Below are 16,115 nucleotides of genomic sequence, written 5' to 3'. Positions count from 1 at the left end.
AAAACAGCCGGGGATGTTACCCCCACTATTCCGGGTGCGGTCTCGCAAGACCGTCTCCGTGTGCAACCGCAAACCTGTCAACCTTCCTTAGGATAGCAGGATGCAGCTGACGTTCAAAGTCCCAGACAATTCGAGTTTTATCACGGATATCCAGCGTCAGACTTTGGGTGTACGGGCATCGGAACAAGTAGTGAGACGAATTCCCCAATTTTCATCCGAGCACCGGCATCTTTCGTGCAACACGTCCCCCTATTCCACTCTCCTTGCCGAAAAACGGCCGTGTCCCGTTAATACTTTCACCGGCTAGTGGTTTAGGATCCGTGCCCTCTTAGTGTTAACCTTGGGAATGAAGGCGTATGTGGTTCGCTCCTTTTCTGAACGATCCCATCTGCTCTGCCACTCCCTCAGTGCCCACTTCATGAGCTCGGTCTCCAAGCCGCTATAGGATACTGGGAACCTGACATCCATCAAGTCTAGCGACAACTTAGGTGCCTGCTTCGCTCAGATATCTGCGTTCTCGTTCTCGGGGGTCCCGACGTGCGCTTCCCCCCAGTGCAAACTTGTCTCTCGGCGTTTGTTTTCCATGGTTACCGATTATCAAACTAACACAATTTGCCTCTCCCACCACATCGTCATGGATCCGCGCTTGCGTTCAACGTCAATACCGGGAAATTTTGTCAGGCAGCCGATTCCAAGGCTCTAATGTGCTCGCACACACATGTGGTTCGAAAGAAGAACGTAACAGAAGTGCAGCAGTCGCGCCAAGTGAGCGGATCTGAGGAAACCCATCGAAATGGATCCCATGGACAACCCTAACATTTCGAAGTGTCACATGATCGAACAGCTCATCACGATGGCACTGATGGCACTGAACAGGAGGCGCGGATGTACGAAGCGAGAAATACGAAAGTGGCTCCACGACAAGTACGGTCGAGCGCGGGTGGACAAGATGATTCACTCTGGCAAGATGAAGATCGCCATCCGGAGAGGTCTCGCCATGGGTCGGCTGATCAAATATCAAGGCAAGTACTTCAGCAAGGAGTTGTTTCGGTCTTAGACGACCTCGGAACATTGCGGAGCAAGAAAAATCCAAAAACAGTCCAAGTGGAGGAGTTCATCATTGTTTACCGACATAGTACTAAATTTTGAGATAGACGGACAATGTTCAGACGTTATAAGTAAATTCGACATGTGTAAAACTCAGAAATAAATTATCAAAATGTGTTGAGTTCTATTTCGAGAATCGTGTCAGTAGTGGTGTTTTGGGTCGTTCTAGCTGCGTCGCACCAAAAATTGTCCCGTTCTGGCTTTATGATATCATAAATTACTTTTGTTTAATTTTTCGACTCTGATTTGATAAGCACAAAATATAAAATCGGAGGAGGGGTAGGGGAAGGAAGAACCATGGCCCTCACATCCTGAAGAAGGGCCCCTAGGCAGAAACACGTATTTACGGGGGGAGGGGCTTAGCGGGCACACGGAGGCAAGTTCAGAGGGGCGGTGGCAAATTTAACGTGTGGAGAGTGGCATCATGTCATATAAAAACGATTTTAACAAAATTGCAATGGAACCTGATGTCGCAAACCACGTTGAGAGGGTGAAAAACGCATGCAGGCAAACGAGTCCAGATGAGACGAAAGGTGGATGTCAGTTGATCGCTAAATGCGTTCGTGGGTTCACTCACCATATCTGACCTAAACAACGTCGCGAATTGCATGTGCTGGGGTAGAATCACGCGCTGCGGACGACGTAAATCAGCGCTATTGCGGTAGCAGTTAGTTGTCTGTTTCAATGGCTATCGTGATGGCTGCCTACACGAATCAGGAATACGCTGATATGCATCTGATTTACGGTTGAGCAGATGGCAATGGGTACATGAGGGTGCCCTGCAAATTTTTCCCGTGAGGTGAGTAATCAACTCGATGTTACATCGAGGGATCTCCACCTCCTTACGCCCAAGGAGGTGGATTGGACTAGCGAGACCCGTTGCTTGGCCTCCACGTTCGCCAGACCTCAATCCGTGTAGCTTTTTCCTATGGCGTCACCTTAAATCACTCGTTTATGTGACGCCTGTGGACATACCGAAGGATCTCATAGCATGGATTGTCGCCACTGCGGCAGGCATCCAAAGTATACCTGGTATCTTCGAGCACGTGCGGGAATTGTTTTTACGTAGTTGTAGACTGTGCAATGACGTCAGCCGCCGCCACTTCCAACAACTCTTGTAATAATTAATCAAATAAATCTTTTTGTAGTTATTATTGTTCTTTTTGCCGTTCCGGCGTGACGTCGAAACCTACATTCGTTTTCCGCGATTTTCACCCTCTCAACGTTGTTTGCGACATCATGTTTCACTGCAATTTTTAAGAAATGCATTGAAATCCTTGATGGTGATGTTTAGCAATGGATATATTTAATTGCGCTTAAATCCGCCATCCGCAGCAATGGTTAGAGCACGGGTCACACGTACTGAAGGTTGTGAATTCGATTCCTTCTGAAATCCATCCAAGATTCCCCCATCCTTCCGTATATATCTTTGCTCTCATTTATTGATTTACAAAAAATGTTTTCATTTTTTTTTGATTTATTCAAAATGCAGTTCAGGTGCATCAAGATGACAATAATAACAGCTCTCATTTACTGATAAAATGCTTTCAATTTTCGTTAGATAACTTTGAAATTCAGTCTCGCCAAAAACTCCGCCCCTCGTGACGTTTTGTTATGTTTCTTGCTCGTAGTAGTAACCAATCACCGATGCGCTAATGCCTCGTGTTACTAGGAGTATAGGGGGGACTGTAATTACGCTACCGGACCATCTTACATCAGCACATCGAGCTTTTGCCAGGAATCTTCGGCCACTTCGGGAAATGACCAGCCAATATCCAAATCAATCCTGAAATTCGGGCTTTAGCGAAAGCTCTTGGCCATTTTGTGAAGGGACTGGCCCCGTCGCGGATTGGCCGAACTTTGGCAGTAACATATTGTATATATATAAATAAAAATTCTCTAGTAATATATGGCCCCCGCTGTTTGACTCGAAGTCCTTGGGACCCTTTGCCAACCCGTTAAGACTCGTCTATGTGAAATTAGATACCGCAATATGACATGTTGCCTCGGACTTATTGGAAATTGTTTTTGGCCAGCAGTGTATGAAAGGTTGAAGACCCTTGGCCTAAAGGGTTTTCATAGCTCACAGTTCACAAGCTGCTACTTTACAAAGCTGAAAGTGCACATTTTTCCAATCCCCTCTTACTCTCTTTCAATCATCATTCACGTACAAATATTGCTCAATGGCAAAACTATCTTCAACCTGCTAGTTGCGTTTAAAAAATATGACTAAATCACATAAAGCAGGAACAAATATCCAGAACTGCCAGTCCAGACTCTTTCATGTAATCTATTATATTACATAACATGAACGTATAGATCAATGCTTTTAAGTTTTGCGAGAAACCTCCGGAAGGTCAAATTGAAGGCACGAAACTCACAAGGAGAAGGATACACGAAGGGTTCCTGCAGACGGAAGATAACTCTCCTTCTAAGTTTTTCAAGTCCAATTTCTAAGTTCCTTTTTTTTTTTGAAGGAAACTTCAAAGAATGATTCATCTCACGCTAAAAGTTCGTTCTTTCGACTTAAAAAACTAAAAAAAAAATCACTTTTCTTCCTTCTAATGCGTTTTTTATTCGCAGAAAATAGAACTCTCTCTGTAATGTATCGTGTATTTTCGTATGTGGCCTTCGAAGACAAAAAGTATTCCGTTTTCAACTAGACATTGGGTCATTTGGTATGAAGTGCGTCTTCGAAGACGTTTAGTACTTTATGATTTATTCACTTCGATACATCTGAAATGGGAAGTGGGGGGTGGGGACCGTTTAAATTGGGTCAGTATCGAACTCGCACCACCTGGTCTAGCGTTATAAGCACTACCACCATTGGAATTGCCAACTACTTCTTTGTAAAAAAAAAAAAAATACGACAGTTAAATAGTATTTTCCTGGCGTTTTTTGAAATTGATGATGACAAGTTTCGCTTGTGTGTGTATGTATTGATCATTATTTTATCATACAATGTCTGGAGCAGTAGTCGTTTGTGCGTGTAGTACTATTTTTTTCGAACAATCTCCTTCATTTTGGATGTACACACGTTATGCACGTTAAGCGAGTAGAATTTTGAGAGATTCACGAAAATTGTTGGACTAGGAAGCAGTTTTCACGAAATTAATGTCAGAAATAAAGTTGATTTGGTAAGTTGGGGGAATTCTTTTTTTGACAGTAAAGAAAAGAAAGTTCAAAAACTCTCTCTCTCTCTCTGGCAGTGTGGATGACGCTGTACTTATAGTAGTACGAGTAGATATGATAATGAAATGGTTTTTATAAGTGCCGCAAAGTCATACCACGAGTTTTCCTAAAGGAGAATCAATCAATTTCTGCAGCATTGAGACGGTTTCAGTACAGAAATTTGATTGTGCTGCTCTCCATCAGGGCATCAGGGCCGTTACACTTCTTACACCAGTGTTTCTTAACTCGGGGCCCACACGATTCCTTTGCGGTACTGGAATGTTCCAGGGTGCCACGAGTAAAAAACAAATGGAAGGGGAGCCATGGCAGGTACTTGGGGGAGGGGGCACAGAAAACTTTGAAAAAATATTCAGAAGTGAAGAAATGAATCTTTAAAGTGATGTAAAACCAAACAAAACATTATATAAAAAGAGCTTTTCCTTCATTGCCCCTAAGATATTAAACATTTTTCACACTGAAAATCAATTTAGTAATAATAAAAACATAAATAATGTGATTTTTGAGTACATCAGACGCATAGATTACGAAATTATTTAGATGAAAGTATTGAAAGAGTACATAAAAACAATATTGAACTGAGCAAAAGAGTATAATAATAAAAAAGATAAATGATGTACGATAAAATTATATTATATTGAGCTTCACGATAAGTAACTTAATTGTGAACATTATTCAGATATATACATAAGCGAAAATACATTTGAAAACATATCTAATAAATATAATAATGCTGTTGCAAGAGAATTTTTTTTCTATAGCTTATTCCCCCCCCCCCCTCCTTTAGGCCTGCTGGAAGGACTTTCCAGTCCTTTGAGGCTATAACGTGTTTGTTTGTAATACGTGTGCATCTATTTTTTTGTATATTATTTGTTTGTATTTGTGTAACACATGTCTAGATTTGTGTATTGCAAGCTTGTATTCGTGTAACACATGTTTGTATTCGTGTAACACATGTTTGTATTCGTGTAACACATGTTTGTATTCGTGTAACACATGTTTGTATTCATGTAACACATGTTTGTATTTGTGTATTACATGTTTGTATTTGTGTATTACATGTTTGTATTTGTGAAATTAAAAAAAAAGTATCGGTAGGAAAAGGTGGGACTACTTCAGAATCCAGTAGAATTCCTCATAAAACGAGGCGCGTGCGTACACAGGGCCATCTTTGCCATCTTTTATAACCCGGGGTATGTCTCGGAGGCTGATGATAGTTGTCCCTTATTATAATGAGGTGTGATGTTACGATTTTTCAAGCTGCATGTATATCAGTAGACTGGCATTCCCAGTCCGGAAAGCCCCTAGGAAGCTTCCAGCTAATGGGCACTCAGAAAATGGGGACCCAAATTGGGACCCAGAACATCACTTTGCTCGGCGGGCTCCATGGTGCAGTTAAAATGGATCTGTCGGGGCCTCTTGTCCATAGAAGAATTACGTAATAAGATACTGTGCTATGATTTTCGAGTTGAACTGCGTGAATATGAAACTTATGAAACAACACATTAAATGTTACTTCCAGATAATGGGTCTTCGGAAAATTCTGAAGACTCCAGAATATCACTTTGCCTAAAGCTCATGATATTCAGATGGACTAACATAGATAACATCCGCAAGAAAACTCTAGCATAGGGTTCTAGAGATTGACCTTATTTATTTTTGAAAAAATCCATTATAAATTTCCCTGATAAGAAGAAATGATATCGCTCATGGAGAGGGGGGGGGGGCTAAATAAGACGGCTGGAGGCTACGAAAATAAAATATGGTTCAGAGGGGAAATGGGCAGCAAGCAGAAAACTGTTAAGAAGCACTGTCTTACATGATATTCTGATAAGGCTTGTCGGAAATGAGTTTGATCTGCAAAGCTACCACTTGGTCCCACATCCTTTCCTGATCTAATATGTCATCTCTGAATAGTAAACCGAATTTCGTATACAGAGTTTTTGTTGATCTTTGATACAACGGAAATGGATGCAATTTAATATATCAAAAGATGTTCAAAATGAGAACATTTCACAGAACATTTTAAAGATCAACAAAAACTCTGTATACGAAATTCGGTGAATTTATTACACAATACTTTATTATTATTATTAATACAATAAATGCAATATTTATTAATCACAATACGAAAAGTACTGTGGTTATATCATGAGTAACGTTTTTTTTTCTTCAAACGTTCATTGCAAAATGATTTGAATGTAATTCTGCAGCAAGTATCAATTTTTGAATAATGTTTTCCTGAATATGCAATTTCCGAATTGTAAACCCGAATTGTATGCAAGGTTTTCGGCATATATTGACGATTTGTTGATCCTTTAACCCTTTAAGCGGTTTTTAAAATTTTTATGATCCGCATTATATATAACTGCTACATTTGAAATTGCGAAACCTTCCCAGATTGCCACGCATTTTAAAAAAAACATTTTTTTTTCGATTGCGAGCCGATATAAGTGCTTTTTCCCCCTCAACAAGAAAATTTACTCCACCGATATCACTTTTATTTCCCTCACTATCATACAAAAACATGTGTGGCTTTCTAGGAGGAGAAATACTTCTTTTTTTTTGAGGGGAAAATATCTTTTTGTAATATTTATACTCTGTGAGCGTATATATATATATTTCTCTTTTTTCATCGCTCTTGCTTCTTATACATATAAGGGTGTGAAGATAGTGCGTCCGGATTTCAGATTCTGGAAACCCGTGTCATCTCCAATTGGTTAAAAACCCGAATTTCAACTTTTTTTAGCTTGAAATTCGGATTTTCAACCAATCGGAGACGACGCGGGTTTGTAGAATCTGTAATACGGAAGCACTATGTTCACACCCTAACCTTGAACAAGAGCTGACTCCGCCCACTGGCAGTTGATTGGTTGGAGGGCGTCGGGCGATGGAAAACATGTTTCAGTGTAAAAACAGCTTCATTGCGTTTTTAGAAGACGAAATATCTCGGGGTGACGGAAATAAAGCAGATCAAGTTTGACGAGATATCTCGGGATCACCGTTGAAAGGATAAAATTTTCAGTGATATGTTGCAATTTTGTTGCTCATGTTTCAGTACATTGATTGTCACTCATTTCTATTGTGTCTGCAATGAATTTGAACCATATGTAAGTATTGTCAAACCTTTTCATTACAAAGTGATTCGAATTTAATTCAGCAACGTGTACCAATTTCTGAACAACGATTTTTGTCTGAATATTCAATGCCCGAATTTTAAAGAGAATTTTGTATGCAGAGTATTAGGCGTGTTTCCATTTTGTATCGCGTATTCGTTACATCTATGATCATCAATAAATTCTTTTGTATTGCTTTCATAACTGCAAAGGAATTTTTGTGTATTTGTGCAATACATATAGTTTAGTCTTTGACACATTCTCGTCCGAATACATATCCCCGGGTATACGTACGATAGAGAATATGTTTTCGGGACAACAATCATCCTTGGTCTACGACAGGGATCTTCAACCTTTCAAACATCACGGGCCAAATAAAAAATTCCCATGAAGCCAGTGGGCCAACAAGTCTTACTGCGGTACATAAATTCACACAGTCTTGTCCTACATTCTCTCCAACATATAGGTCCGACGGGGTCCAGGTTTCGAGTCAACAAAGGTCCCTATTTCATTTCAGAATTTTATTCGCATATTTTCTGGGATTTCCCCCCCCCCATCTTAATTATGAATTTTTCGCTTATTCTGAATTTTCATCAAATATGATTCTTCATTAGTTCTGAAAAATTTTCATTCAATAATTCTGGAATTATTTTTCATAAATTCCGAAGATATTTCGCACAATAGTTCTGAAAATATTTCATTAATTCTGGAAATATCTTTCATTAATTCTGGAAATGTTTCATTAATTCTGGAAATATCCTTCATTAATAATGAATTTCTATGACATGCGAAATTCTCACCGACCAATTCTGAAATTATTTCTTTCAATAAGTAGAAAATAATTTCTCATTGATTCTGAAATAATTTCTCATTGATTCTGAAATAATTTCTCATTGATTCTGAAATAATTTCTCATTGATTCTGAAATAATTTCTCATTGATTCTGAAATAATTTCTCATTGATTCTGAAATAATTTCTCATTGATTCTGAAAGTAATTTTGAAATTACTCATTTCATCAATTCTTTCACACATTTTTTCACCGATGTTTTTTTAAACATTTCCATAAATTCTGTAACTATGCAAGGTTTTTTGGTCGGCGGGTCACTGTAAAAAGCTACGAGGGCTACACGTGGCCCGCGGGCCCTGCACGAAAGACCCCCCCCCCCTGGTCTACCACTTGGGAAGTGGTACAATGTTGATGTCGATTATATGCTGTGCATAAAATCCATGTAATTTGGACACTTACTGTAGTTTTTTCAAGGCAGCTGAGCAAGTGGTGGTGTTGCAGTTCGAAAATGTCTTCGGAAGCGAGGAGGTCCTCTTCTTCGCTTCCAGGCTGTTGCTGCTGTGCAGCTAATAGCCTAGCTTCGGCCGCTTTCTTCTTGCTCACGAAAGCGGCACCGCTCGTTACTTTGGCGATTCTTATGCGTGCCATGCGTGCTTTCTACAAATAGAAAAATAATATTGCCATCACAATCAAAGGAAAATGTATACGAAGAGTCAAATAGAGCAAAAAACACAAAGTTTGCACTACTTTTGTCCTGCATTTTACACATTAAAATTGAAACTCCTCTAATTCAACAATGAATCTATATCATGCAATCAATTTTATAAATACAACAGCGTAATAAATAAACGGACACTACTCAGACTCACGTAGCGCCTATTCTGATGGAGGTATTTTGATGAAACTTGATATATAGGATATATAAAGCATGGGGGGAACAGAAAGATTCAATAAAAAAAGTTCAATTTTTGACCATCAGGTGAAAAAGTGGCACTGTTTTTTTTTATCGCAGTTAACTTTTTCCCATGGCCCAAATAACGTAAAAGCCAACACTGACACTACTTCGACCTGTGTAGCACCTGTTGGAAAAAGACAATGGGAAAAAAGATAACTGCGATGAAAACAGCGCTACTCTTTCACCTGGTGGTCAAAAATTAAACTATTCGTTTTTATTGAATTCCTCTCATGGTCCATATATGGTATATACCAAGTTGTATCGAAATACCTCCATCAGTATAAGTACTACATGCATCTGAGTATAGTGTCAGTTTATTTATAACCATCCTGTACTAATATGAGATCCATCACAATATTTTTATAGTTTCAATAAAAACCAGTCTAAAATCTATATTACAGCAGCAATACATCAGATAACAACAATTCATTCTGAAATCATTAAAAATACAATTATGCAAGCATTTTCTGTTGATCAACTGTACGTGAGTTCTTTGTATGTCAAGAGCATGGTATCATATGTTTGTATTTAAATATACAGCATATGTGTATGTTCGTCTGTATGTATATTATCTTTGTTCAGTAATACAAAATGTAAAAAGTATATACTTTATAAAATAATAATCAAAAAGTACGAGTTACCATAACAAAGCTGTTGCTTAACCAAGATCATTCATTAATTCAAGATCATTTCATTAATTGATATTGATCCACTTGAAGGACGTTTAGTCTCTTGGGCGTCAACAGAGTGTCTGTATTATCGCCATGTTTGCCTTTTTTTTTTCCTTAATGCTTTTTTCTCTTAATACTTGTGTTGAATGTTGTATGTTTTATGTGTTGTATAAAATAAAAGAATAATAATATCTGTTCATTTGTGTTAAACTCAAATAAGCTAAAGAGAGAGAAATGAAATGCAGTGGTCCCGATAATTGGAGTCTCGAAATTCCGAGTTGCCGAATAATCCGAGGTGCTTGAATTTTTCATAATTTTTTCCCAAAACGCTTATATGTATATCTTTTGTTTGATTCTTCCGACGAATGAGATTAATTTCAGTTTTCGGGTGGGGGGGGGGGGGCTTCCTAGGCTGGAATCGTCGGTAGACCCCTTCCCCTGTAGAATTATCCACAGGTTCTTCTATGGTAAATTTACAGTGTAAAAAAAATAATAACATTCACACAGGGTCCCGGTGATGTGAGAGCCCTTGTCAGCCTCCATTATAAAGAGGGCCATCGGTCTTGGCAGATCTAATTTTAATGAACTGAGCCAGTGGTTCTCAAAGTGTGCGTCGTGGCTCCTATGGGCGTCGCCAACCTCTGTCGGGGCGCCGCGAGCAGTTGGGGTAGTGTAGGGATCTTCAACCGCTGACACACTGCGGTTCCCATTTGGCGTATTACCCATGCTCACCGGTCACTGTATACTTCTCGCATTATCAAAGAGCTGGGCGTTCCATAAGTATCCCGCGGGCCATGCGTTGAAGACCTCTGGTGTGGTGATTTCTGCCTGTTCAGTGCGTTGAATTGATTATTTTCTGGACTATTCTGAGAAGCCATGTATAAACAATGATAAGGCTAATTGAGCTTCAGGTGGGAAAAATTTGAGAACCACTGAACTAAAGCCATTGAATTCAGAACAAAGTGGATGAGAGAGTAAGGAGTAAGTACTATTACATAAGCGCTCACAGCAAAAAAAACCGATTTATATTGTTTTTTTTCCTTTTGGTTATTTGTTTGGACTAGTATTCTGTTATACAAATTATACACATATAATAAAATTCCGGATGCACGCATCTTTCGGGAACGCTTCGCTATCTCCTTGAGATGGGAAGCGGGGTGTGCCCGGTCCTTTAATGTTCGATGGTTTTTTTTTGTTTTGGATAATCCGAGTGGATCTCGGTCCCGTTCACCTCGAATTATCGAGACTCTACTGTAACTTTATTAGATCAACCTCGTTGAGACAAGTCTTAGATTAGTTTTTTTTTAATCTTGTTACAACTTTCTCTCCAAGGTATTTTTTACCATGAATTGCTTTGTAGAATTTTCCAAAGTGGCTCTAAGAAAATCCACTGGAGCCACTGAATGATTCGTATCGTCTTCATCTACCTTACTATAGCTAAATTCGATATGAATTGAGATCCTGTTGAGATAAATAAGCTAACAGGTTAGTAAAAAAATAGAAATTATTGCTTATAGATTTTTAACTATCCAATATTCGATTCTTAGACTGAAAAAGAGTACATTATTGCTTGTTCTAGAATCTGAACATCCATGTCAGTTATGCAAAAGACAAGTGAAATGAAATTAAACTGTTCAAATTATTCCTAGAAATCACATAAAATAATCAACAAAAGGCTAATACTAGAGCAAATATTACAGAAATATCAGTGATATTTCAAGATATCAAGATAATCATGATTGAGTTCACGAAATTTCTCGAGCTCTGTACACCTTTAATGGAAATCAAGTTTGCGGGATTTAAGCAAATAGGCTCTCGAACCAACTTGTAGTACGATTCTGTCCTTCTGACCAAAGACTAAACCTAATTTGTAAAACTATTAAATCCATGATTATTGGCAGATGGAAAGTACCATTTGTACCATAATGCGAAATTCAGCGGCACTTGTGGTTTCCAACTTCGAGGGACACAAAGGCCTCACCACAGAGAGCAACATGCCTACAGCGATACAATTATTCAATCATTACACTTCACTCATAGTTAGAAAAATTGATAGTAGATGACGGCACTACACATAACAAGCATTATACAGAAACAAACTTCACGTTATGTTCACTACCAGTACACACACATTCCAACATGTACCAAATCGTTATTAGTTCCACAGAAGAAGATGGACGAGGTGTGCTTTAGTAGTACTAATAGTAGGAGCACTTGTCGATGTGTGGCATCTCTTTCTCTCATCTTTGAAGGAAGGCATTTTTAGGAGGGTTTCTACTTCTGAAAGGTATGAAAACTATGGCTGTACCTACGTAGAATTGTTGAAACTTCAACAGTTTTTGCCATATCCAGGATTAACGAACTTTTGTATTATGTTGCTATAAATTTTGGATAACGTTAATCCAGTTTGATTCAATCTGGTGACTAAAATTGCTAATTTGGTAAAAACCCCTTGAACGTGAATGCCATTAAATCACTAGGAAATTTTATGCAGATATAGCCTTTTAAGACGAATCCATACCAGCAGAGCTACGCAGCTTCCAACCACGAAAAAACAGGTTTTGAAGTGTGGCTAGCACAGCGCGAACTATTTAAATGGTCGATTTGGCGTGCCACCCATCAAAAATCGGTTTCACGCTGCTCAGAATCGCGTAGCGTGGCCGGTGTGTAACCGGCTCTATAGTTTTGATCATTTTCGAGAGAAAAAGCGAATGAAAGACAAGGAATATGTTGTCCGCATGCGAAACAGAATTCAACGTGCCCGCAAACGTCACTGTCTGAATCTGCAATCACCATTAAATTACCAGTGAAGCCAATGAGATGAGACTCAAGTCCTCAAGTCGTCTAAGTACAGATTGGGACAGCCCAGTTGGAAGTAGTAAGGTGAACACAGTAGCCAGTCTGCTCGCTATCATGAAAAGCGACACATGTGGCTTGCATGCCTCATCTTTTTATCACTCGTTACTACACAGAGAGAGAGGGAGAGAGAGCGGGGGGGGGGTTTAGAGAGTATTCCAGACAAAACACTAAAGCGTGACAGTGTTGCGGCACTTCTCAATGTCACAGGAAAAAAGGTTCACCAGGATAAAAAGAAGAGGAGGTGGAAAATAGTACATGGATTGTCTCGTGTGTTTTTGGTGCGTGGGTAAAAGAGGAATAACACACTTGACACAGAGTCAGAATTGAGAAGTTTGTGCATTGAGAGAGAATGGCGTCTCTCTCTCTCTTCCTTTCTTTCTGAAAACTTAAATTTGAATATAATTTCAAGAAAGATACATGTGAAGAAGAAGACATCTGAAAGCTATTGAGGTGATCCCGTCTGCAGTCGTTTATTATTATTATTATTTCATCGTAAGAAAAGGCGGAAGACAGAATGTTTGTTCAGTAACTACCAGTCAATAGTTAATTTTGGAACAAATGATTGATGGTCCTCGAGACAACAGCTGCCACGATGCTCTGTTACCTGGAAATGCAAATGCATACAACAAACGTTTTCCTCCTCCTTAGGCTGCTGATTTTTTTCGCTGTTGCCTTTGCTTGAGGAAAAGAACAACAACCTCATGGTCTACCGAAGGATTTTGGATTGAACTTGATTTTATTAAGAATTCCTATATAACGAACCCCAGCATGCTTTTATTATCAGCCGAACGAGCATTTTCTGCTTAACTTGCAGATTGGTTTCGGCACGATGTTAGCGATTTTCTCATTGAAAAGGAGTCACATTTAGATATTATTATACATAGTATAAAACGTTATACATTTGGAGTAAAAATTTCAGGCATGAAATACAGTGCACGCACCACTAAAAGGGGTTGGTGTGCGCATAATTTTATAAAAGAACACATATTAGAATTTTTAAATTTTCAAATACTGTAAACATGTCTGGGTCTAAAACTGTGTTCAAAAGTTTTTGTTCTTCCTGCACTAAAAACATTTTTATGTTAAACTGTTAAACATGTTTTAATAGAAACTGCTGGCAGGCATTATACAGGATGTTCTGTAAGAGCTAATGAAGCCTTTATCTTATCAACCGCTCGAAGTACGATTAAAAAATTCTCAAAAGGCTTTCATAAACTACCCGGTACAAGTTTCGAGAGTGAAAATACAATGTGTTACAAAATAAAAAATCTAACTTTTTATACGGTGCCCATGTCCTCTAACTTGCAATTGGAAAGTTGTTGTCCTGTATCTCCTGATGCCAACAAAAAAAATTCCATGTCTATTAGTGCAATATTCGCTACGATATTTGAATTCAAAAACCGGGGAAAAGTTACGAAGGAATAGCACAAAAACTAACGTACATAATGCTCCTTTCCTTCATTTATGCTGTCCTTTCGCAAGTTTACTCCGATTCAAATATCTCAGCTAATATCTCAGAAACACGAGGATTTTTTTTCTTAGCCCCAGGAGAGACAGGACAATTACTTTCAAATTGGAAGTTTGAGGACAAGGGGTCCGTATACATTTTTTTATTTCGTTATACACTGCATTTTCACTCTCAAAACTGTTACATGATCATTTTCAAACGCCTTTTGAACATTTTTTAAATTAAAACTATACCTCTACGACGGACGGTTTCAAATCAAATAAATTTATTAATTAATATATGATGAGATAAAAGCTGCGTTAGTACTTACAGGACACCCTGTACATGCTAATGTTTAGCATTAAAATGCTCTTTTCTCAAAACTTCTGAGTTTTTTGTCAGATAAGGAACATTGTTTGCAATACCTCTTGCTCAAATGTCTTGAAACTTTGTGTGTCTGTCAATACTAAGGTGTTACATATTTTAACGGGAAGATTCCCTAATAAAAGGATTTAAAGAAATTTTATGGCACAAAATAGGGGTAAATTTCAGTGATGTTTGAAAAAACTGTATGTTGTAGAAGTCAAAATTAGAGAAAAAAATAACCAACAATTAACGTCCTAAATGCACTCGTTAAATTGTGCAAAAATGTCCATAGAATATGAGAAAGAAAAATAGAAAATTTTAAATGCTCCTCAAAAGAAGGAGATTTTTTCCATAGGAAAGCAAAATCGTGCACAACCCCTTCAATATGATAGCATCAGGAATCGGAGTTTCTGATAACAATAACCGATTGATAACTATATCCAAAGAAGTCCCGGTTTCCAGCACTATGTCTATAACTCGTGTTTCGTCGAACAGAACGCATGAGAACAGACAACTCAAAACGTCACAACAGCAAAAAACAGTTATTGTAATTGAATTGGCATTTGTATAACTTCGCTTTTTTCTTTTCAACGTAACTGGTTGCAAAATGTTTAATCGTGCCGTTTTTTTTCCCATATTGTTCTTAAATGGGATTCCACCCCTTTTATGAGCTGAAATAATCCTTATTTTTTTTTATTTAGCCATTGGGAGGAGTTAGAATGGAACAGCATAATGCGTGTCACGAATTACGATATTTTTCACAATATACCGTACGTTCCATAGATCCATTGTAAAAGTCTCCCGGCAGAGGAATAATGAACTGAAGGAAGGATTCTTTTTGAGTGAATATTTTTTCTTTTTACTGATAAAGGCTTGCTATAGGAGAGCCATTGCAAAAGAAGCGTTACACGTACACGGATCATAGCGGCTATTACGGTCCGATTAGGACATGATGAACTGATTATACAGAAAGGGGTATTGCCAACAAGGGAGCTTTCTGACCGCCTACATAGTCGTGCGGGTTGATAACTTCAACTTAAAGGGGGAAAATTAGTCTGGTTCAAACTTAGCAAAAGACAAGAAAAACTTCCGACACACACCAAAAAAAAAAAGAAAAGAAAAAGAAATTGATAACATAAAGTCCTGATAACTACAAGCGAATTTTTTCCATGTCATAATATTGGTCCGTTCAGTACTTTGCAAAAGTGATAACATTATCAGTAATTATAACAAGTGTCGAAATAAGAAATAATTCTGAAATTGTTTCTTTCTTTTATTCTGAATTTTCATGATTTTCATTTTCTGATTATTTAGAAGAAAAAAATCAGGGCTAAGGGACCCCGTATCTGGTAAGGTCGGCCCTGATGCAATTTTTCGGAAATATGAATCAGTACGTTAAACTGTCATTAGTGAAAATTAAGGAAACATATATAGCCTATATTTTCTGGATATTTTATGCTGAAGTGAACTCGGAAAGAAAAATCATCTTGTCTCCGCCGGGACACGAACCCAGGCCCTCTTTCATACCGGGCAAACATACTACTGTCTACACCACTGGAGACACGGCCCTGCCTTCCTTATTTATTTCAAGCACTACGGCGTGAGTCGCTTAAGTA

The 16,115-nt window shown here is 38.4% G+C and overlaps 1 protein-coding gene across 2 annotated transcripts in view; it reads right to left on the bottom strand.

The window, feature by feature from the left end:
• The window catches only part of LOC149075548 (potassium voltage-gated channel protein Shal-like), a 149,975-nt gene that overhangs the window by 24,377 nt on the left and 109,483 nt on the right, over window positions 1-16,115 (bottom strand). For both annotated transcript variants that reach the window (XM_089243016.1, XM_089243017.1), the window contains exon 3: window positions 8,661-8,858. In XM_089243016.1, the coding sequence (XP_089099142.1) occupies window positions 8,661-8,858 (198 nt within the window). The remainder of the gene's footprint in view (window positions 1-8,660; window positions 8,859-16,115) is intronic.

This window comes from Pholcus phalangioides, unplaced genomic scaffold (assembly GCF_987345545.1).
Source record: "Pholcus phalangioides strain wild (caught in Gottingen) unplaced genomic scaffold, Ppha-v1.0 ptg000015l_1, whole genome shotgun sequence".
NCBI classification, from domain to species: domain Eukaryota; kingdom Metazoa; phylum Arthropoda; class Arachnida; order Araneae; family Pholcidae; genus Pholcus; species Pholcus phalangioides.
The sequence above is the reverse complement of the archived record's forward strand: the minus strand, read 5'-3'. Positions and strand labels throughout refer to the sequence as shown.